Source organism: Osmerus mordax, chromosome 10 (genome assembly GCF_038355195.1).
Source record: "Osmerus mordax isolate fOsmMor3 chromosome 10, fOsmMor3.pri, whole genome shotgun sequence".
In the NCBI taxonomy this organism is placed as follows: Eukaryota; Metazoa; Chordata; class Actinopteri; order Osmeriformes; family Osmeridae; genus Osmerus; species Osmerus mordax.
In genome coordinates, this window is record NC_090059.1 from 16,053,256 (window position 1) to 16,075,755 (window position 22,500).

The 22,500-nt window shown below is 51.1% G+C and overlaps 1 protein-coding gene across 1 annotated transcript in view; it reads right to left on the reverse strand.

The window, feature by feature from the left end:
- Positions 1-3,702, reverse strand: part of LOC136950042 (netrin-3-like) — a 30,379-nt gene extending 26,677 nt beyond the window's left edge. Inside the window, exon 1 of the mRNA XM_067244128.1 lies at positions 3,639-3,702. Coding sequence (XP_067100229.1) covers positions 3,639-3,702 — 64 coding nt within the window. The remainder of the gene's footprint in view (positions 1-3,638) is intronic.
- Positions 3,703-22,500: the final 18,798 nt, after the last annotated feature.

The window sequence follows — 22,500 nt, forward strand, 5'->3', positions numbered from 1 at the left end:
GAATCAGACAAACATGCATGTGTTTAGAGAGATAAACTTATGAAACATCCGTTGGAGATTCTGAGAAGCGGTGTTTCGTTGTATTTGTGTGATGTGGGGGGGGGAGTAAATTAAAAGCATTTAACACACACACACACTACTCCATGTTCGGTGTGCAGAAATCTTGTTGCTATGACACCATCCGAACGTTGGCAGACATTCAATGCATGAGTGTGGTGCATGGTGACAATACCACCAGTCTTTCACATGGGAGACACACACACACACACACAGAACGAAACCAGAGACTAAAAGCGATGATGACCCACCCTGTGTCAGTCAGCAGCTGAAAGTGAGAAGGACCTGGCTTGGTGTGCCTCCACCTGTGCTCTGAACAGCCTCAGGACTGCACAAGTGCAACACAGCGTCTGTGCAGACAGCTAGCACTGTGTTAGTGCTCACAGAACAGACAGCACTGTGCTAGTCCTCTCAGAGCAGACAGCACTGTGCTGGTCCTCACAGAGCAGACAGCACTGTGCTGGTGCTCTCAGAGCAGACAGCACTGTGCTGGTGCTCCCAGAGCAGACAGCACTGTGCTGGTGCTCCCAGAGCAGACAGCACTGTGCTGGTGCTCACAGAACAGACAGCACTGTGCTAGTGCTCCCAGAGCAGACAGCACTGTGCTGGTGCTCACAGAACAGACAGCACTGTGCTAGTGCTCTCAGAGCAGACAGCACTGTGCTAGTGCTCCCAGAGCAGACAGCACTGTGCTGGTGCTCCCAGAGCAGACATGGATGTCTGGACGCCTGTCAGTCGTTAAGTGCTGCAATTTAGAACGTTCATGGCGTTCTGTATAAATGTGTTCTTGGAACTGGGGTGGATTCTTGCTGAATGTTCTAAGAATTCGATCTAAAAGCTCTGTGTTCCATATGCATCCTCCTGTATTGACGAAGCAGAGAGCACATTGCAGTCCACACACACACACACACACACACACTCACCCCAGTAGCAAGAACATGAACTTACCAGTCCACACACTGAACCACTCTCAAGACTTAACGCCAAACCAGACCTGTGTTAAACTCATTTGGGCCTGAAGGTTTAACATTGTCTCATGGCTGATTGAGAAGTGAGCCATCCAGTCAGGTAGTCTGGCAGACAGGTGACAACAGTGACAACATCTGTTTCCGCTCACGTTTCAGTACCAAGGACGGAGGGGAAAAAAGAAAACAATTATCCTGAAGTGACATGGAACACGCAGAGACAAATAACAGGCAATTAACTCTAGCGGCTTATAATCAATCAAAGCTGTGTCACGCCACACCCGTTGAAGAGAGAATTATCCTAGTAATTCACTTAGTGAATTCCTAATCTGCATGCAGATTACGGTGGATTACTAGTGTGCCTGAGCTCCAGTTAACATGTTTTCTCCTCCAGCATGGTTTAGTCCCTCCCTGCACTAAATCTGCAAGAAGACGGTGAAACACCTCAGGAATGAAGATTTGGTCTAAATTTACATTTACATTTAGTCATTTAGCAGACGCTCTTATCCAGAGCGACTTACAGTAAGTACAGGGACATACCCCCGAGGCAAGTAGGGTGAAGTGCCTTGCCCAAGGACACAACGTCAGTTGGCATGACCGGAATCGAACTGGCAACCTTCGGATTACTAGTCCGACTCCCTCACCGCTCAGCCAACTGACTCCTAAATATGCACTTCCCAGCCTCAAATCCGCCAATGGGACTTTGAAAGGAACGTCATGTGAGTGTTTAACAGTTTAATCCAAATACAACTGCAAAACATTTCTGTGGAGAGTACAGGAAGGCAGAGAGATGGAAGGTTGGACAGATGTATAGAGGTAAGAAGGGAGAAAATGGAGAGAGGGATGGAGGAAGGGAGGGATGGATGGAGAGACACAAATCCATATGTCACCTGAGGACAGGGTGAGATGGAGGGATGACTGATTGAAAAGCAAGGTGGGATGGAAGAACTGAGAAATGGAGAGATCGAAAACGGCAAAATCAACTTACTTTTTCTGATTGGTCTCTTCCTGTCTGCAGAACCCAAACTCTGCAAAAGAGAGGGAGAGAGAGAGAGAGAAAAGATGACTGAATGACCCAACCATCAGGCCCCAGCTGTGCATCCCTCCAGGTGCTGGCTGGTATTTGGAAGTGCTGGGCGCTCACTCATCCAAATCCTGCCTCCACCACCAGAGACAACCGTTAACCTTTAAGAGCAGGCCTCACCTTGAAAACCACCCAACAGGATCCTACTGAAGGGCCAATTAAAAGGGCCTGGGTTCATACCTCGAGGTGATTAGCTAGGTGGAGGTTTGAGGTGTGAATATAAAGGCCAAGTGGACGCGTGCTCAGTCGGGGGAAGCGCTCTCCAGCGGTCATGTGAGCACCGCCGGGCCTCGCTCGACACCACGGCGCTCCAGGGAGTTCGCTTTGAGAACAAAACTGTCCCAAAATAACCCTTCTGTTGTTTCATCTCTCCCAACAGGGGAGCTTTGAACACCCCTGCTAGCGTAGCTAACATCTAAACACACACACACGCTCCTCCCCGCCGTCCACAGAAGGAGTCCACAGCCCAGAGGTGATCCACACACAGACAAGAACGCTCGGCCCCGGGCAAACACAGTTTTGGCAGACGGAGGCCACGTCAGTTTACATTTTTAATTCGCTGATCTAAATCGGGCATCGCCTCCCACGGAGAGTTTTTCTGGAAGCCTCTACCCCAACCCAGTGGAGAGAGGAGCATCTCGACCCCCATGGCGGGTGTGTGAGGGGGACGGGGGGGACGGGGGGGCGAGCGGCTGTCAATCTTTTTGTTTAGGGGGGGTCCTTGTGAGATTATATCACACTCCCTGTACTGAAGTGGATGAGATATGAGCTTTCACTGAGCCTTTGAAAACGCCTCACCTGCAAGGCACAGAGAGACTGCAGCTACGAGCGTGTGGAAAGGGCATTTCCCTTTGAATGGCCGAGGGTTAAACATGAGACAGCTTCAACTATCTGTGGCTGTGTGTGTGTGTGTGTGTGTTTTAGACACATGACATTTTGACCAGCAGTAAGGGACTCCTGGGTGTTTTTAAGGAGCTTTCATCCCCTCCCACCCAGAGAGAGAGAGGAAGTCCCTCGCAGACTCGCTGACCTTTCACCTCCCAGGCACCCCCTTATCCGCAGCCCCCAGACAGAGGCACACTTCCAGGGGTAAAAGAGCTGTGTGGCACCCTTGGCCTTGGTAAGGGCATGGACACCTACAGCACACTGTCAAAGGCATTGATTGAAAACAGCCATGATCCAGCTACACTCACACTGTAAGTGATTACCAGCTCCCAGCGTGCTGGAGCCCTCTACGAACGCTATATGTCATCCTGCTTCAATGCAATCAAATACTTCCTAATCATAATCATCATTATTATCACCATCCTCCTCATCTTTTCTATCACCACTACCATCATTATCATCAGGAACACCATTATCCCAACCGTCGGCATTATAATCTCTATTCTCACCACCATCATCATCACCACCATCATCACCTTCTGTTTCTCTGCTCCTCCTCTCCATCACCTCCACCCTCCTGTAACTCCAGAGCCTTCTCCATCACCACCACCCTCCTGTAGCTCCAGAGCCTTCTCCATCACCATCACCCTCCTGTAGCTCCAGAGCCTTCTCCATCACCATCACCCTCCTGTAGCTCCAGAGCTTCTCCATCACCACCACCCTCCTGTAGCTCCAGAGCCTTCTCCATCACCACCACCCTCCTGTAGCTCCAGAGCCTTCTCCATCACTCTCCACCCTCCTGTAGCTCCAGAGCCTTCTCCATCACCTCCACCCTCCTGTAGCTCCAGAGCCTTCTCCATCACCACCACCCTCCTGTAGCTCCAGAGCCTTCTCCATCACCACCACCCTCCTGTAGCTCCAGAGCCTTCTCCATCACCTCCACCCTCCTGTAGCTCCAGAGCCTTCTCCATCACCACCACCCTCCTGTAGCTCCAGAGCCTTCTCCTCCCACCCTCTCCCCGCAGCAGACAGCCCTCGCCTGGGCTCGGCCGAGGCAGGACTATGCCTCTCCTCCACAGGGACAAGAGACTCTAATTACAGCTGATACACTATTAGCGTGTTCTACACACCTCAGCAATCCTGGGAAACACAGAGCTCAGTCTGCGGTTGGCAGCCATCATCCTGAAACACAGCACTTCTGCTAGCGGTGGGATTCAGTGTGTGTGTGTGTGTGTGCCACAAGTGCTTGGGAGAAACTTCCAGAAAAACAGGTATATTGCAAAGCTGAATTGTAAAATATAGTCATAATAAATATGTTTTTCAGATGAAAAACATATTTGTGTTTGTGTGTATATGTATGTGTGTGTCACTTCACTTCAGTCTCTGAAAGCGTACCTGTTCAGGTACCATGCGACATTAACACCCCTTTCAAGCCAGCAATGTTACCATAGCGCCTAACACCGACGTGTCAAAAGCTTAGAAAGCAGCACACACACACACACACACACACACACACGTATTTCACCATATCCTCCACATTCCTCCACAGCACAGCTCCAGCTTACTGACACAGATACATACCTGTTGGGTCCCCTCGCGAGCACGATCAAATCATGTTTCTACACCCCTCCTCCTGCCCTCCTGCCTCACTCCTTGTGTCGTTCCCTCTTTCCGGAACGTCCTCACTCTCCTTCCAACGCCGGGGAACTTTGAAGAAGGCATATTCACCGCTTTACCTGGCCAACTCTTTCTCTCTCTTCCCCTTCTCCCTCCCTTTTTGGTTTAACCTTCTCTCCTCTCACTCTCTCTCTCTGTCTCTCTCTCTCTGCTGGGTCACAGCGAGGAGCGGGAGCTAGCTGAGGCGGTGGTAGCCACTGCAGAGTTGTTGTACTTTAATTGTGGTTGCCAGGCGATAAGCTTCTCTAACTCTGCACAGAGGGGGAGAGAGTGAGAGGGATAGAGATAGATGGAGAGAGAGGGAGAGAAAGGGAGGGGGAGAGAGGTGGGGGAGGGGTTGGCGAATGCCTAATTACTGTCACAGCCTGAATAGGGAGAGCGGGGGGGCTAAGGGAGAGCGGGGGGGCTAAGGGAGCTTTCCAGTGTGAGCATGGAGTGAAGGAAGGAGAGAGAGAGAGAGAGATAGGGGAAGGAGAGAGAGAGAGAGAGAGAGAGAGAGAGAGAGAGAGAGAGAGAGAGAGAGAGAGAGAGAGAGAGAGAGAGAGAGAGAGAGAGAGAGGGAGGAAAAGAGAGAGAGAGAGAGAGAGAGGAAGAGAGGGAGTGGAGAGAGACAGGTAGAGAAAGAGAGACAGAGAGAGGGGGAAGAAGAGAGAGAGAGAGGGGGGAGAAAGACATAGATAGAGGGAGAGAGAGCGAGGGGTTTGTGTTCCCGTCAGCAGTGCTTTTCCTCGTCTCTTCCTCACATAGGGGACTCTCCGCCCCTTCAGTTCCAGAAGCCGTGAAAAGAAAGGATTTACGATCGAAGCTCGCGCAGAAGTCATTAGGATGGGTCAACTACGGATGGTTTAACGGCATTCCTTCTGATTCACCCTGGGCGTTCCACAGGCCCACGCTCAGCTCCTGACAGAGGAGTCCTTTAGGAGCAGACAGCAGTGATCTGCAGATGTGACCAGGTTGAGGGCTATGGCCGTAGTGTCATCATCATGCAGATCCTTCACCATCCTCCCTCTCAACACTCATCCTTTCATTTGCGTTTCTTCTTTTTTTTGGCTCGCTTCTATTTTTTCCCTCATTACAAGAGGGAAAACAGGATCTGGACACTCTCCAATTAAATATGGTGGATCCACGGAGACACAGTGACAACAGACCAGAAAGCTAATTAGCCGAGCTCACATTGGACAGCTTGGCCCTGGCACAAGGCACATGCACGCAGGCACGCTGTCCTGTCAGAGGACTGGCAGGACCAGTCACAGCTACTTGTGACAGCAGGAAATGACCTTGTGACAGCAGGAAATGACCTTGTGACAGCAGGAAATTACCGTGTGCTGTTGGATCACCTTCCACCAGCCTTCTACAGTCCTGATCCACTGCTGTCAGCCTCTGTGCTGGTACAACAGCAGTTGTGTTGTCCCCAACACCATCCCCACCCCCAGCCTCGGCCTGCATCTCTAACCCTGGGAGTCAGGTGTCTGAGCGGTGAGGGAGTCGGGCTAGTAATCCGAAGGTTGCCAGTTCGATTCCCCGTCATGCCAACTGACGTTGTGTCCTTGGGCAAGGCACTTCACCCTACTTGCCTCGGGGGGAATGTCCTGTACTTACTGTAAGTCGCTCTGGATAAGAGCGTCTGCTAAATGACTAAATGTAAATGTAACCCAGCACCAGTCCCAGCCTCCAGTCCCAGCCTCCAGTCCCAGCCTCCAGTCCCAGCCTCCAGTCCAGCCTCCAGTCCCAGCCTCCAGTCCCAGCCTCCAGTCCCAGCCTCCAGCCACGGACAGATTGGTTTGACAGTAGAAAAAAACCCTGCCACCGAGGACTGTAATCAGGCCCTCACATGTACCCCGGAGTGTGTGATCATCACGTCCCAGGTGTGTGTGTGTGTGTGATCATCCTGTCTGCTGCCTGCCCTAACCCTCCCAGGCCTACCAAGGCTAACAGTGTGTCTAGGTTACGTAGTGACTCTAATTAGCCCCTATTACTAAACAAAGTAGAAAGAAGAACGAGAGAGAGCTACAGAAAAAAGAAAATACATAAAGGCAGCAACTTGATCAATGTCTAGCGCCTTCACAAAAGCCTTAAGACCTAAACACTCTGAGCCTTAACCTTTTTCACCTACAGACACATGGCTTGATAACTTTTGGTCCTGAATGGCAAGAGTGACGCAACACTTGACGCATACAGCCCTCCAGAAGATAATCTCAATGACGGGGCATCGAACCGGATGAATCACACATAGTATGAGTCACTTGTCCCCAACAATAGAAGACGTGTGTGTGTTTGTGTGGGGGGGGTACCCATGGTGTTAGTATTGGCCCTGGCTGTGCAGGGGGGCCATTGGAGGGGGAAGGATACCCATGGTGTTAGTATGGCCCTAGCCGTGCAGGGGGGCATTTCTGGTGAGTCACCCAGCTCAGTCCTTCCTTGTCTGGGCTTCTTTGGCCCGGGGACGATCGAAACAGATGGAACTAGCGTTGTGTCCGGTAAAGACTTCCACTGCTGTGGTACTGTAGGGTCATGGGGCTTCACACTGAGTCAGTCTGGGTCCGTGTGAAAGCAAGGGTGTGCGAGCGTGTGTGTGTGTGTGAGAGAGAGCGCGCATGTGGACGTGTGTGTGCGTGGACGTGTGCGTGAGAGAGAGCGACAATGTGCATGCGTGAGAGAAAGAGGGAGAGAGAGAGAGGGAGAGAGAGGGACAGAGAGAGAGTGTGGGGGGGTGTCTCACACAGCTTGGGTACAGAGCTGTGATTGAGAACATTGCTCATAGTCACTGTAAATGTCAAGCATACCAGGGCTCTCTGGAAGGATACAGCAGAGCTGTCGTCATCCTTTAATCCCCTTTTAATCCCTCAACCCCCCCCCCCCCACCCCCCCCCCTCATGAAAAGATGAAAAAGAAACACTGATAAATCTAATCAGTAATTTCCCAAGGAGGTATGCTTCCGGAATCAGTCGTTGGGCTCAACGAGGGAACGCTCTAACATCACCATGGCGACTTTCCCCCAACCAATCAGCGGACAGCCAGGCCTCTATCGCTGCACAGAGGTCCGGGGGGGCATCGAGCCCCCCAGCGCGTGCCTCCTGCTGAGGCACACCTGCCAGTCAACCAGGAGGTAGAGAGAGAGAGAGAGAGGAGTCTCACTGGAGGTACTGCTTAAGGTCCTCTGTCTCTCTCTCTCACACACACACACACACACACACACACACACACACACACACACACACTGACACACACAAACACATCCAAACACTCTGTTTAAGCTGCTTCCTAACTAGCCACACCTCTGCTGTGGGCATCCTGTGGAGAGGAGGCACATCCAGCTCCAGGACTCTCCAGAACCATGGTCCTGCCACCAGGCCCGGGGCAAAGCCCTGCACACAGCTCCCCCTCCTCCATCTCCAGGCTGGCCGAGCCAAAGCCTGGATTGCCTGAAGAGAAACCCTGAACCGGGCGATTAGTCCCTGCCTGACCTTAAATCAAGAGAGGCATGACTTCTGCAGCATTTAAGGCCATCCGGTGTCGTCCTGATTAGTGGTTAATCAATTGGTCAGTGCGTGTTTTCACCTTCATGGGTCTCTCCAGGCAGGACACGAGGCCTGGCCTGGAGTAAACAACATGGCCTGCACAGTGACAGGCCCTCCCACACAACCCAGCCACTGAGGTGGGCGAGGAGGGAGCGAAGATGAGGAGAGCATCCAGAGCGAAGAAATATGATACCTAACGTCAACTTTCTGAGAACAAACGTATTCCTACGTATATTAAAAGATGTCGATCAATATCGGAAAAACGAAATCGGAATATTTACAGTACACTTTCAGTGGTGTAGAAAATTAAAAAAAACGCAGTAAAAAAAAACAAACAAGTAAATTGATGGAGGATAGACGAGAGGATCGGAGCAGGGCCAAGGGCTCGTTGGCTCTGCCCACCAGAGGTCTGGAGGGGCGGCTAACCGCTATCCTGCACCAGCACTGCTTCTATATGGGCTAAGAAAACAACTCGTCATGGTAAAATAGCTCCGTCTTTTCATCATAGCCTGAGCTTTCCAGCATCCCTGCTGAAATGCCTAATTGCTTCAACTGACGAAAAACCCCAATAGTAAGTAGTGCATGTGTGTGTGTGTGTGAGCGTATGTGTGAGTGTGTGTGTGTGTGTGAGTGTGTGTGAGTGGTGTGTGTGTGTGTGTGAGAGTGTGTGTGAGTGTGTGTGGCCGGGTAGAGATGAGGAGTGTTGAGGACGGAGGCAGGGGCAGCTCTGTCTGTTTCCATCCTATTTTCCGAGCGGCTGCTAGACAGTGAGAGTTAATAGGGCTTTAAACCACACTGAGACTTCTAAGGCCCGGGCACTGTGTCTGAGAGCACATCACTTTCTACACCACTCTCTCTGCCTCCTCCTCTCACTCTCTCACTCTCCTCTCTCTCTCTCTCTCTCCTCTCTCTCTCTCTCTCTCTCTCTCTCTCTCTCTCTCTCTCAAGAGGGAGGTCCAGACATTAACAAGAGAGAGGGGAGAGGAGAAGAGAGAGCTGCACTGAGTCACAGTAGTTGAAGGAGAGGGAGGCTGAACAGAGGCAAGGCCTTACAGCAGTACAGGAACACCAAGTTGTTTTGTGTTGTATTAGAAAATCTTTAGATGTAATTATATATATATATATATATAAAAAGTCGATAGGACACAGGCGTGTGCTGTGAGCTTCCTGCTTCCTGTCCGCGGACCAATTACAAGCCTTTGTTTAGAGGGGCCATGACTTTCAGTCAAGCTCTTCTGGGTGGGGAATCATGGGCTGGTCTCTCATTCTGTCAGTCTCTCTCTCAGTTTCACAATGCTGTTATTTGGCTAGGATTCCCCTCCCTAGTCTTGTGGTTTGGGAAGAAGGGGACAAAAATATGACCCATAAATCATCACAGCGGAGAGGGACCCCAAATATTACCCATAAATCAGTGCGGCGGAGCCACCTACAATCAAGCTAATGGTTCTAGAAGACATGCTGTCATCCACGCCATGATGTCACTAGCACATCGAGCCCTGAGAGTGTGTGTGGTGGTGTGTGTGTGTGTGTGTGTGTGTGTGTGGTGTGACCTGTGGTCTGCAACTGTGTTTGTGTATGTCTGTGTGTGTGTGGTGAGGGGAGGAGAAGGACGTCTGGTGTGTGGGTTTGTGTGTATTAGGGTGGTCTTTCTCTCTCTGTGTGTGTGCGTGTGTGTGTCTTGTGGTTTGTATTGGCTTACATTGGGTGTGGGATTCCATAGAGAAAATTTAAACAAGTCAAGTGGTTAAAACTAGCTTGCCACGTTTCCACACAATGGTGTTCATTGACACAAATTAGAGGCAAGAACGTGAAATAGAACACCCATTAACTACTTAGGATCAGATAATTGTTCGTTATATCTTAGAGAAGCCACTCGCTGAACAAATAATTGCAAGGCACTAAAACAACAAGTGAAACTCAAGTAATCACTCATTAAAAACAAATGTACAATGTACTCTTAAAACAAAGACTGTAGGTTAATAATAGTAATAATAAGGCAACATACTGCTATCCAGATGATGATTGATTGATTTTTAATTGTTTTTATTACACATCCTCCACCCACTAGTCAATAAACCCCAACTCTGATGCAAACCCTTCCTTTCTTCACCAACCTGGCAACCAACTGCTCTGTGTGATTACTCAACGCCTACGCCCTCAAGTTGACCAATAGGAAACAGGCCAACGCAAGCAGCTCATCACTTTCAAATCAGTCAATCAACTCCCTCAGTGACATCTGACCTGGGAGACACACACCCCTAAGGCCCATGACAATTATGTGTGTGTGTGTGTATTCTCACAACCAAGTTGATAAAATGAGTCAATGCAATCAGTGAATGGCTCTTACTCATTCATAAAGTCCAGCTCTAGATGTCATGGTGTTCCATGAGGTCACAGTGTGTGTTCCATGAGGTCACAGTGTGACCTGGTCACCCCAGGCCAGCTAACATGCGAGTCCTTCAAAGCACAACTCACAGAAGGGTCATTTCTTTACGGCTTCACTTTACGGCTTCACTTCATATCTTGAATAGAATGTTTCAAACCATCTTCACTCTTGTGCTGCCTTCGGGTCACATGATCCAAAGGTTCACAACGAACCATCGTTGTGTTTACCCAATTTTACCCAATACAAAAACAAATTAAAAGCATTTTCTTTTAACGTTCGCAATGTGGGGGGTCTGAGACAGCCTGACGGTTAAATTCACTTTGTTTTTGTATGCGGTAAAGTTGTCGCAATACGGTGGGTCACAATGACTGATGTGTCAGAATGATCCGAAGGCAACACAAGGGTTAAATTGATCCAGTTCATTTGTGCGTTTATGATTCTGTCTCGGCATTCTACTCAGACACATGCTGTGGTCACACACACACATGCTGTACACACACACACACACACACACACACTGTACACACACACACACACATGCTGTACACACACACACACACACACTGTACACACACACACACACACATGCTGTACACACACACACACACACACACACACATACTGTACACACACACACACATACTGTACACACACACACACTGTACACACACACACACACACATGCTGTACACACACACACACACATACTGTACACACACACACACGCACACACATAATGTACACACACACACACACATACTGTACACACACAAAAAAAAAAAACACGCTTGCACACACGTTCCACCTTCACATGCCAATGGCACCAACACTGTCTATTTATTTTCCCTCATTAGTTTTAAATTGGCCATCCAGACAAGAGTGTGGCCCCTGCTTTTAATCACTGTGGTGGCTGCCTCACTTTGAAGTCCCTTCTCTGGCTGCAGGGCAAGCCTCCTACCACAGATAGCCGTCTGCGCTGCCTCTACTTAGCTCTGCTCCAAGTCTTCCCTCACACACACACACACACACACTTAGCCTACACACACACACAAAATAATACACAGACACACACATATGTTGACACATGCACATCATACACACGCGCACGTCTGCTGACGCACACACATCCCGTATACTGTCCAGACACGCACACACACTCACACCACCAGAAGGGCCAGAAGACATTCAAACAGAGGCAGATAACGGCTGTATCTACCCTGCTACTGGGCCTGTTCACCCTGGCACCCAACCCCCCCAGAGCTGAGCCAACCCCTGGTGTCTGTCTGTCTGTCTGTCTGTGTCTGTCTGTCTATGTGTCTGTCTGTCTGTGTCTGTCTGTCTATGTGTCTGTCTGTCTGTGTCTGTCTGGTCACACATAGAGAGAGTGAGAGAGAGAGTGAGAGAGAGAGAGAGAGAGAGAGAGAGAGAGGGAGAGGGTGAGAGAGAGAGAGAGAGAGAGAGAGAGAGAGAGAGAGAGAGGGAGAGGGTGAGAGAGAGAGAGAGAGAGAGAGAGAGAGGGAGAGGGTGAGAGAGAGAGAGAGAGAGAGAGAGAGAGGGAGAGGGTGAGAGAGAGAGAGAGAGAGAGAGAGAGAGAGAGAGAGGGAGAGAGAGAGAGAGAGAGAGAGAGAGAGAGAGAGAGAGAGAGAGAGAGAGAGAGAGAGAGAGTGAGAGAGAGAGAGAGAGAGAGAGAGAGAGAGAGGCAGACAGGCAGAGGGAGCCTAACAGAAGCACAGTGAGAGCCATGGCAGTAATAAGCCTTAACTGACATCATCAGCATCACTTGGAACCCTTTCAGGGGTCTGCCTTTCATTTCTCTTCTTCTTCTTCTTCTTCTTCAACTGTCGACTCGTTTCATCTGGTCCTCCAACGCAGGCTTGAGGCATGCACACACTCCGAGAAGGGCCAGCACTTCATTCTGCTGGCAGTCTGAACTACAGCCTCCGTTCAAAACCAAGGGCAATAAAACAGACTGGAATCAAAGCGTGTGTTTTAGTGCCAGAACTGGAAACCCCTCTCACATCCTTTATATCTGGAGCTTTTCCTACATGAGTAATGACCGGATAGGTCCACAACACACTGGTGAGTCCCATGCACATTTCCTCAGGTCCGTGGTAGATAAGGAAAGGAGAGAAGGAAGGGAGGCAAGGGGCCAGAGTGTGTGTGGATGTGGCCATGTTTCACTGGATTCTTCTGGGTGGTATGTTAACACAGTGTATGCTCTCCTCTGATCCAGGCCTGATTTATTCCATTCAATATGCTTGTGTTTGTTTTGGAGGGTGATATGTGTTTAGTCATGAGACATTAATAGAGTAGAAAACAACATGTTGAAAAATGAGTCAGCTGAGGTGAGTGTGTGTGTGTGTGCGAGTGTGTGCATGTGTGTGAGTGTGTGTGAGTGTGTGAATGTGTGTGTGCGTGTGTGTGTGTGTGTGAGTGAGTGAGTGTGTGCATGTGTGTGTGCGTGTGTGTGTGCTCCAGAGCCTGAGGCTCTTGCTGTCACTCAACCCAGCACGCAAGGTGGTCCAAACACTGAGGCCTCTTTACTCAGTCACTCACAGTCAAGCACACACACACACACACCCACAAACAAACACTTTTGGGTATACATGTAACGACATGTACACAGCGCATAACATAATATACAACTATATGGTTGTGTATGCCCATAGTGAATCAATTAAATATGGTTCCTGTTTTCCTGTACCTAAACATATAGTATACCTCCATATTTACATCTAAATACAAATATAAATATCCTGTTAGGCAAACTGTACAGAGATGTACAGCCAGTGAGCTGAAGAACATCTCCCTTTTACAGCTTCTGCACACTCATGAAGAACACTTGTCTAAATCTTGCTGGTATAATTACGCTGTGAGCACCTGGAAGAATGATAATGAATGTGTAGCACAGTCTTACAGAAAGTGTTAGGGTGGGACACAGAGTGAGAGACAGAGAGAGAGTGAGAGAGAGAGAGAGAGACAGAGAGAGACAGAGAGAGAGACAGAGAGAGAGACAGAGAGAGAGACAGAGAAACTGTTCTAAGCATTCTCTTCCCACAGGGCCCCAGACCCACAGGGCCCCAGACCCACAGGGCCCCAGACCGGACTGAAAGACAACAAGCCAGGCCCCCGCACGCCAGCTTCAGGAACAGAGGTGATTTATTTGGGCTATTAGTGTTACCATGTCTCTGGATTAGCTCCACTCCAGTCCTCCAGGTGAGCGGGAAATGAGTCGTTAATACCAGCGCTACGCTACACTTCTCCCACGGCAACCCCATCCTACACAGCAGGAAGTACGCAGACCTAACAGAAATCAACCGAGCAGCGACGGTGGAACGAGCGGACCCCCGACCCCTGAACTGTAATAAGCTGTAATTGCCTGTAATCTGAATACATTACACTAATGAGGAGCCAGTATTCTTTGTGTGCAATCACAGAACATCATCGCCTGAAACAAAACGAGGAGTATTAATCTACGCAGGGCTGACAACAGTCTCGTTCTGTGTGAAGCTTCTCCAACAACTCTTGCTAAACGCCTAAAGAAGGCCAGATCACGAAAGCCCACAGACATGAGTGATGAGTCATAGTCTGCGTTTATGAGCCATTGTGTCGTTATGAGGGCTACATTATTGGGAGTTTCTGAGGGGACTCTAGGGGTTTGGAGTTCAGGATGGGATTGATGGCGCTGGTCAGGAGAACACTGCTGGTGTTGACGCCACGTCCCTTTGCCAGGACTGATCAATGAGAGATGACATCTTTCACAGTCCTCTGGGACAAATTAGGGTATTTGCAATCCTCGTGAAAATAAGCAGGGTTAGTGCTCTTTGGCTGACTTCTGGTTTTTGAATCCCAAGTTTTTTCAATGGCCGCTGCTGCTGGCGACTGGCAGCCTTCCCTTTACCAGGACGTCTGTCAGGGGGCTGGCAGTCTCTCTCTCTCTCTCTCTCTCTCTCTCTCTCTCTCTCTCTCTCTCTCTCTCTCTCTCTCTCTCTCTCTCTCTCTCTCACACTCTCTCACTCTCACTCTCTCTCTTTCTCTCTCTCTCACTCACTCTCACTCTCACTCTCTTTCTGACTCTTTTTAGGGTTGCACGCCATTGTGTGTTTGCTGTTTGTTTATGAGGAACACTGATTCACCGCCTAGGTTTGGCTGGCTAGGCTAAATATGAATGAATGTTACACCACACACACACAGACACACACACTCCTACATCCCCCTCGTCCCTCCCCTCATGATGTTCCCCGAACACCCCTGTCCCAGTCAGTCGTGGTTTGTGTGTGTGTGTGTGTGAGTGTGTGTGTGTGTGTGTGAGTGTGTGTGTGTGTGTGTGAGTGTGTGTGTGTGTGTGTGTGTGTGTGTGTGAGTGTGTGTGTGTGTGTTCCCGTGCAGAGCCAGGGGGGAGATTGGGACAGGCAGGGCCTCATTCTTGTGGCCAGGCAGTGTGTATCCCAACAGCGTGGCTGGCGTCGCAGGCCAGGATGGTCCAGTTCCACTCCCACATCCTGGGCTTTCAAGCAGACTGGCGTTCCTGGTCCCTCCTTCACAAGAACCAGATCTCCTTCTCAGGCTTTTATTACAGATGATAGGCTTGTGGATGAGGTCTTTTTTTTTTTTTTTTTTTTAAGGTGGCTACCCAAAACTGTGGGAAACGTTTTTGGCTTGGCTTTCACGGCTAAGTTGGCAATGGCAAGTCTTGGACTAATGTAATGGTATCTTTCCAAAAGTGTCAAGGTTAAAAATGTCTGCTGGCCTGCTAATAGGCATCTCTCTCTCCACCCCTCTCTCTTTCTCTCTCATGTTGCCTGTTGTCATGGAGACCAGCAGTACTATCTATTCTGGTACAGCGCTTCGTTATTTAAAGAGTAAACTAACGGGAACTCTTTTTTTTTTCTTTCGCAACATGGCGAGTCGCAGCCAGACGTCTTTATTTATTCATAGTTATAGTAAAAACATCTCTAAAAATGGCCCAGGTAGTGAAATGAACCCCATGGAACTCTGACGTCCATCATCAGAGCAGCCAGCCAATGAGCTCTCAGTCTCTACATCACCCTCTTGACTAATTAATAAGCTCTTAACGTTTCTGCAACATGCTTCAGAACATAGATATATATAAAGACTAGATGTCTTACGGCGGAGTCTAGAACGTCCGCACATAGCGGCCATCTTGCTACCGTCAACTCGCTCACCCATAACATTGTGTTGATGCTACATGTACTTTTTAAATGACCATAACTTGCTAAATTTTCAACAAGATGGCCGCCATGTGCGGACGTTCTAGACTCCATTGTCCGGCAACGCGGACGAGACATCTAGCCTTTATATAGTATATCTATGCTTCAGAAGCCAGGAAAAAGAAAAAACAGCACGCAAGCCCATCTCAGACCGCCTCATCGGTGCATGTGGCAAACAAATAAAAAGGGCACATGCATTTGAGAAAGTGCATCCGTTCAGGCCTTTGGTCGCGGGACATATTTGATTTCCTGCTGACTAAAGAGGAAAAAGCTCTGGTTGATGGGGGAGAGAGATAGGGTCTGGAGACGGCACCTCCGCGTTCCCACGGTATTTGGTTTGTTTACTAGTCTCCCGCTCTCGTCCAGCCGTCCCAACAGGGTGGGAGGGAGACTTGGAGGGCTTAAAGACGCAGGAAGCCGGAAAGCTGAACCGACCGCACGTTCCCCAAGTCATAACACGACCAACCCCAACTCTGCTCGCACACCCCCCCTTCAGCCAGGATTCTCTATCTTCTCCCTTTGCTGTCTCATTCCCCCCCCCCATCTCCCCTCCTCGCCGCCCTCGCCTCAGACTGCAGCAGCCATATGGCGGAAGCCCTCTGTCCAGGGGCTCTCTCTCTCGTCTAATCGTTTCTCCAGTTTGTGACAGTGACGTCCGGGAGGCGATACCCAAGACGCTCCACCTGACCCCTGCTGACTCCACATCTCCCAGCGCCACCCTCGGCCCCGCGCCAACCCTCCCCAGCCCCCGTCCCCCTGGACCCCCTCTGGTCCCCCCCCGGACCCCTCTCACCCCAAACCCCCCTCCTCCACTCCTGTGGAACTGACTGGTGAGGGGGGAGGTGGTGGTAGGTAAGTGAGTTGGGCTGGGGTGGGGAGGGGGAGGGAGGTTAGGGTGACTAATTTACAGTGTTTGTGTGTCCTGGGATATCCGTGAATGGCTGGCTATTCTGGGCATGTGGAACACGGCATTGCTGCAGGATCGCTGTCTCTCCTCGGCATGTGTGTCCCTGCGCCCCTGCGGTGGTGACGGGGCCACCTCCAGCACTGCGAGCACACCACGTCTGTCTTCATCACCACGAGTCCTGGAGGAGCCAACCAGCACAGCCTGGAGCTCCACAGAGGAAGCACTGGGGGTCACCATGGTCCAGCAGAGGACTGCATGCAGCTAGGGTAAGCAGGGTAGCTAGGATAAGCAGGGTAGGCAGGGTAGGCAGGGTAGCTAGGGTAGGCAGGGTAAGCAGGATAGCTAGGGTAGGCAGGGTAGCTAGGGTAGGCAGGGTAGCTAGGGTAAGCAGGATAGCTAGGGTAGGCAGGGTAGGCAGGGTAGCTAGGGTAAGCAGGATAGCTAAGGTAAGCAGGGTAGCTAGGGTAGGCAGGGTAGGCAGGGTAGCTAGGGTAAGCAGGATAGCTAGGGTAGGCAGGGTAGGCAGGGTAGCTAGGGTAGGCAGGGTAACAAGGATAGCTAGGGTAGGCAGGGTAAGCAGGATAGCTAGGGTAGGCAGGGTAGCTAGGGTAGGCAAGGTACGAAGGATAGCTAGGGTAGGCAGGGTAGCTAGGGTAAGCAGGATAGCTAGGGTAGGCAGGGTAGCTAGGGTAAGCAGGATAGCTAGGGTAGGCAGGGTAGTTAGGGTAGGCAGGATGGCTTGGGGAAGGCAGGGTAGGCAGGATAGCTAGGGTAGGCAGGAGAGCTACCCCTAGTACCTCTGGTATATCCCACTACCAGCATGTATGAGGGCTGCCTATGGCACTGGTGGTCCCTGGTGTAACACACACTTTGAACCTCACTGGTACATCATCACAGACAACAGAGCTGGAGTGAGGACAGCACTGCCCCGTTTCACAGGACCTTGTGTATATGTTCATGGCGTGTCAACAGTGGAGTACGAGGAGTGTTCAGGCTTGAGAGCCGGAGAGAGAGAAAGAGAGAGAGAGTCAGAGAGAGAGTGAGAGAGGGAGAGAGACAGAGACAGAGACAGAGACAGAGACAGAGAGAGAGAGAGCGAGAGAGAGAGAGAGAGAGGGGGGGGGAGAAGAGAGAATGAGAGTAAGAGAGAGTGAGAGAGAGCAAGAGTGAAAGAGAGAGGGAGAGGGAGAAAGAGGCCTAGGAGATTCTGTATTCCCATAACACGCATTCCCATCCCAGGCATTTGGAAAAAAAATACCACAGTCTCCACAACTCTACAGCTCTCGTAAATAATCCGGGTCTGGGCGCCACCTCAGAATCCTGGGATGGTGGGCTCCATGTCCACTCAGGCAGGGGGGAGCCGAGCAGGGGGAGTGTGCGTGTGCGTGTGTGTGAGAGAGAGAGAGAGAGAGAGAGAGAGAGAGAGAGAGAGAGAGAGAGAGAGAGAGAGAGAGAGAGAGAGAGAGAGTCATAAGCCCAGTCTTGCATCATCACTGCCAGGATCCTGATTACTGCCGGGGGTTGGGGGGCGGTGGAGAAGGATTGGAGAGGGGGGGTGTTGGGGGGGGGGGGGTGTTGAGCAACCTGGGTAAAACTGGAGGTAAAGGGGTCGAGGGAGGAGGGGTGGTATTGAATAACCCCCCTCCGACCCCCGATTACTACGTCTATGTTTCCAAACCCAACCATCCCTACAGCTCCACAAAGAGGAGCACCGTGCCTACATCTCCACAAAGAGGAGCACCGTGCCTACATCTCCACAAAGAGGAGCACCGTGCCTACAGCTCCACAGAGAGGAGCACCGTGCCTACAGCTCCACAGAGAGGGTTAGCTACAGCTACTACTCTCTATACCTGCATCCTGTCCCCACAGCTACTACTCTCTATACCTGTGTCCTGTCCCCACAGCTACTACTCTCTATACCCGTGTCCTGTCCCCACAGCTCCGTCCCCTCCTGTCCCCACAGCTACTACTCTCTATACCCGTGTCCTGTCCCCACAGCTCCGTCCCCTCCTGTCCCCACAGCTACTACTCTCTATACCCGTGTCCTGTCCCCACAGCTCCGTCCCCTCCTGTCCCCACAGCTACTACTCTCTATACCCGTGTCCTGTCCCCACAGCTCCGTCCCCTCCTGTCCCCACAGCTACTACTCTCTATACCCGTGTCCTGTCCCCACAGCTCCGTCCCCTCCTGTCCCCACAGCTACTACTCTCTTTACCTGTGTCCTGTCCCCACAGCTACTACTCTCTATACCTGTGTCCTGTCCCCACAGCTACTACTCTCTATACCCGTGTCCTGTCCCCACAGCTACTACTCTCTATACCTGTGTCCTGTCCCCACAGCTACTACTCTCTATACCCGTGTCCTGTCCCCACAGCTCCGTCCCCTCCTGTCCCCACAGCTACTACTCTCTTTACCTGTGTCCTGTCCCCACAGCTACTACTCTCTATACCCGTGTCCTGTCCCCACAGCTCCGTCCCCTCCTGTCCCCACAGCTACTACTCTCTTTACCTGTGTCCTGTCCCCACAGCTACTACTCTCTATACCTGTGTCCTGTCCCCACAGCTACTACTCTCTATACCTGTGTCCTGTCCCCACAGCTACTACTCTCTATACCCGTGTCCTGTCCCCACAGCTCCGTCCCCTCCTGTCCCCACAGCTACTACTCTCTTTACCTGTGTCCTGTCCCCACAGCTACTACTCTCTATACCCGTGTCCTGTCCCCACAGCTCCGTCCCCTCCTGTCCCCACAGCTACTACTCTCTATACCCGTGTCCTGTCCCCACAGCTCCGTCCCCTCCTGTCCCCAGGTCTGCTGCTAGACTGGTCTCAGTAGCCCCTCCATAAAGGTGTTGGCTTCCTTAGCATTTTATGACTTGTTTTTAGAGTTATGTGTGTGTGTGTGTGTGTGTGTGTGTGTGTGTTTAGGTCATGTCCTGAGACCTGTGAGCTCTGAATATGTGTGTGTGTGTGCGTGGGTGTGTGTGCGTGTGTGTGAGGGGGGGTCAGAGTCTGGCATGGTACCTCAGGATTCTGTGCCAATTGTTCAACACACTGCCTTTCCTCAACTACACCTCTGACTTCAGAATGATAGAATGACTTGGGACTTCAGTTCCTTTACTAAACTCATACAAAGGAGACACATACTGGAGGAAAAGGTTATATTTGTGACACAAGATGTCTTTTTCCCCTCTGATCTCGTCTTTGGTGAATGACTTCAAACTCAAGGAATGTTTATGGGCTAGACGGCTGGCTGGCTTAACTGAAGAAACTACTGGCTGGATTAATGAAGCTGCCTCACACAACGTCTCCTTAAACACACACACACACACACACACGCACGCAGGCCGGGGAGACAGGCTGTGTGGTGGAAAGCAATCTCACTGGATGAAGGTTTGCACCTCCCTCTGCATAGTGAGCATGTCACCGTGTGAGCAGTAGACTTCAGTGCCTGATGCGTCATCAGATGCGAAAGCAGGCTGTTATCAGATCCAGCAGGGACAGGTATCTGGACTTCTTACCTTGAGTTCTAAACACCCACAAAGCTGGTGGTTGACCGGCCTAAACAGAAGTGTTTTCGTAGCAACAAATCTCATGATGTTTTGCTGGCAACCAAATATTCGGTATAATAAGAGTACCGTAGAAATCATAACATTTTGTGTGTATCAGGTTGCACACACATACTATCTACACACACACACACACACATACACAGGCTTTTACAGTGGTAAACATATTGAGTCTCAACTGAGCTAGACTGCTGCAATGGGTTTATAAGGACAACTGTGCATAACTGCCCTGGATTCCTTTGGCTGCAGAGCAGCAATGGGGTCCAAACGCCATACAAGTATTTAGTATTATGGCAGTGGAGCTAAGTGAGATAGGATCACAGGCAACACAACTAGACCTTCAGAATCGGAGGCCAGCAATAACCATGACCCCCCCCCCCCCCCCCCCCCCACCACCACCACACACACACACACACACACATGCACGCGCTAACTATGGCACCAAGATTAACATGAGGACACAGGGGACTCAAGTAGACTCCTTTTATTTTGCTTAAGAGTCCCATATGAGTGCAAAGGAATGCGGTTTCCTTCTATGACTGATCACAAGTCAGTCTGGGATTAATCTGTTTAACGGTAAAGGTTGGTGTTTGCTAGGGCCAAGCAGATCCTGGATAAGCTGCCTAACGGCAGTTAGAAGTAGACTTGACTCGATGCCATGCTGCGAGGCAATGGCCAACGCACTGATTCATCCATTTAGACTGGGTGCACTGACTGCTCCTAACTGCCCCAGTGGACGTCTTTAGACCGGACCAGACAGCTGTTCACAGCCACCCCCACCTAACCCCTCACCCAAGCCCCAGATCATCCCCCCCACCCAAGCCCCACCTCACCCAGCCTCCACCCCCCACCCAAGCCCCACCTCCCCCAGCCTCCACCCCCCACCCAAGCCCCACCTCACCCAGCCTCCACCCCCCACCCAAGCCCCACCTCACCCAGCCTCCACCCCCCACCCAAGCCCCAACTCACCCAGCCTCCACCCCCCACCCAAGCCCCACCTCACCCAGCCTCCACCCCCCACCCAAGCCCCACCTCACCCAGCCTCCACAACCCACCCAAGCCCCACCTCACCCAGCCTCCACCCCCCACCCAAGCCCCACCTCACCCAGCCTCCACCCCCCACCCAAGCCCCACCTCCCCCAGCCTCCACCCCCCACCCAAGCCCCACCTCACCCAGCCTCCACCCCCCACCTCACCCAGCCTCCACCCCCCACCCAAGCCCCACCTTACCCAGCCTCCACCCCCCACCCAACCCCCCTGGCCTCCGAGGCACCGTATCCTGTTTGGCCCCAGAGATGGGTGGGTGGCCTGGCAGCCTGTCACTGCCCGTGTCTGCTGGTCTGGCATGGGCCGCTCAGATTCCACACTGGGCAGCGGTGGAAGGACAACAATAAGCCATTGAGGCACGACACCAGCACTGCTCTGGCTGGGAGGGCGGAGTGGAAAGAGACAACTGAGAGAGGACTTCTCTCACACAACCCAGGAAGCTGTTACGACACACACACACACACACACACAACAACCCCCCCCCTCCTCACACACACATACACACACAACGACCCCCTCCCCAAACACACACACAACGACCCCTCCCCAAACACACACACACACACAACGACCCCCCCCCCCCTCCCCAAAACACACACACAGGACAGGAGGTGTGGTTGCAGTGGGACCTCTTGGCTTGATGACTCGAGAATGTCTTTCTGACACAAATGATTGTCTGTGTTTGTTGGTCTGGTGCTGGGCTGTGCCCGCAACTGAACCTCACTACGGGTGAATCATTCAACACCAGCAGGGGAGACTCAACCAGCATCTCCTCGCACGCAGTCATGTATAGCCGCTTAAAGTATCCCCACTCGAAGGAGTAACAATCAATGAACAATGATCGTATTTTTAGGAACTTTCACACAAGAAAATCAGCTCAAAGTAACCTGACTAAGATGAAAACACTGGATATCAGCAGCATTCATTTCCCAGTGCTTGTCAGAGCTGTGTTCCCAGTACACCGGCCTAGTGTCCCCACATCCTTTGGGGGTTTGAGGATGATAAACTTACGCTCTGGTTGATGGAGGTCTTAAGACGTTTGAGGTACTCTGAGGTGATTTTGAGTATGTTCAGATCAAGAGGAAGAGCTATGCAGAATTCATTGTTAGATTTTTTTTTTCTTCAGTTTGATAAAAAGCAGGAGTGACTACTAGACGTGGAGGGAGCTGGGAGACAG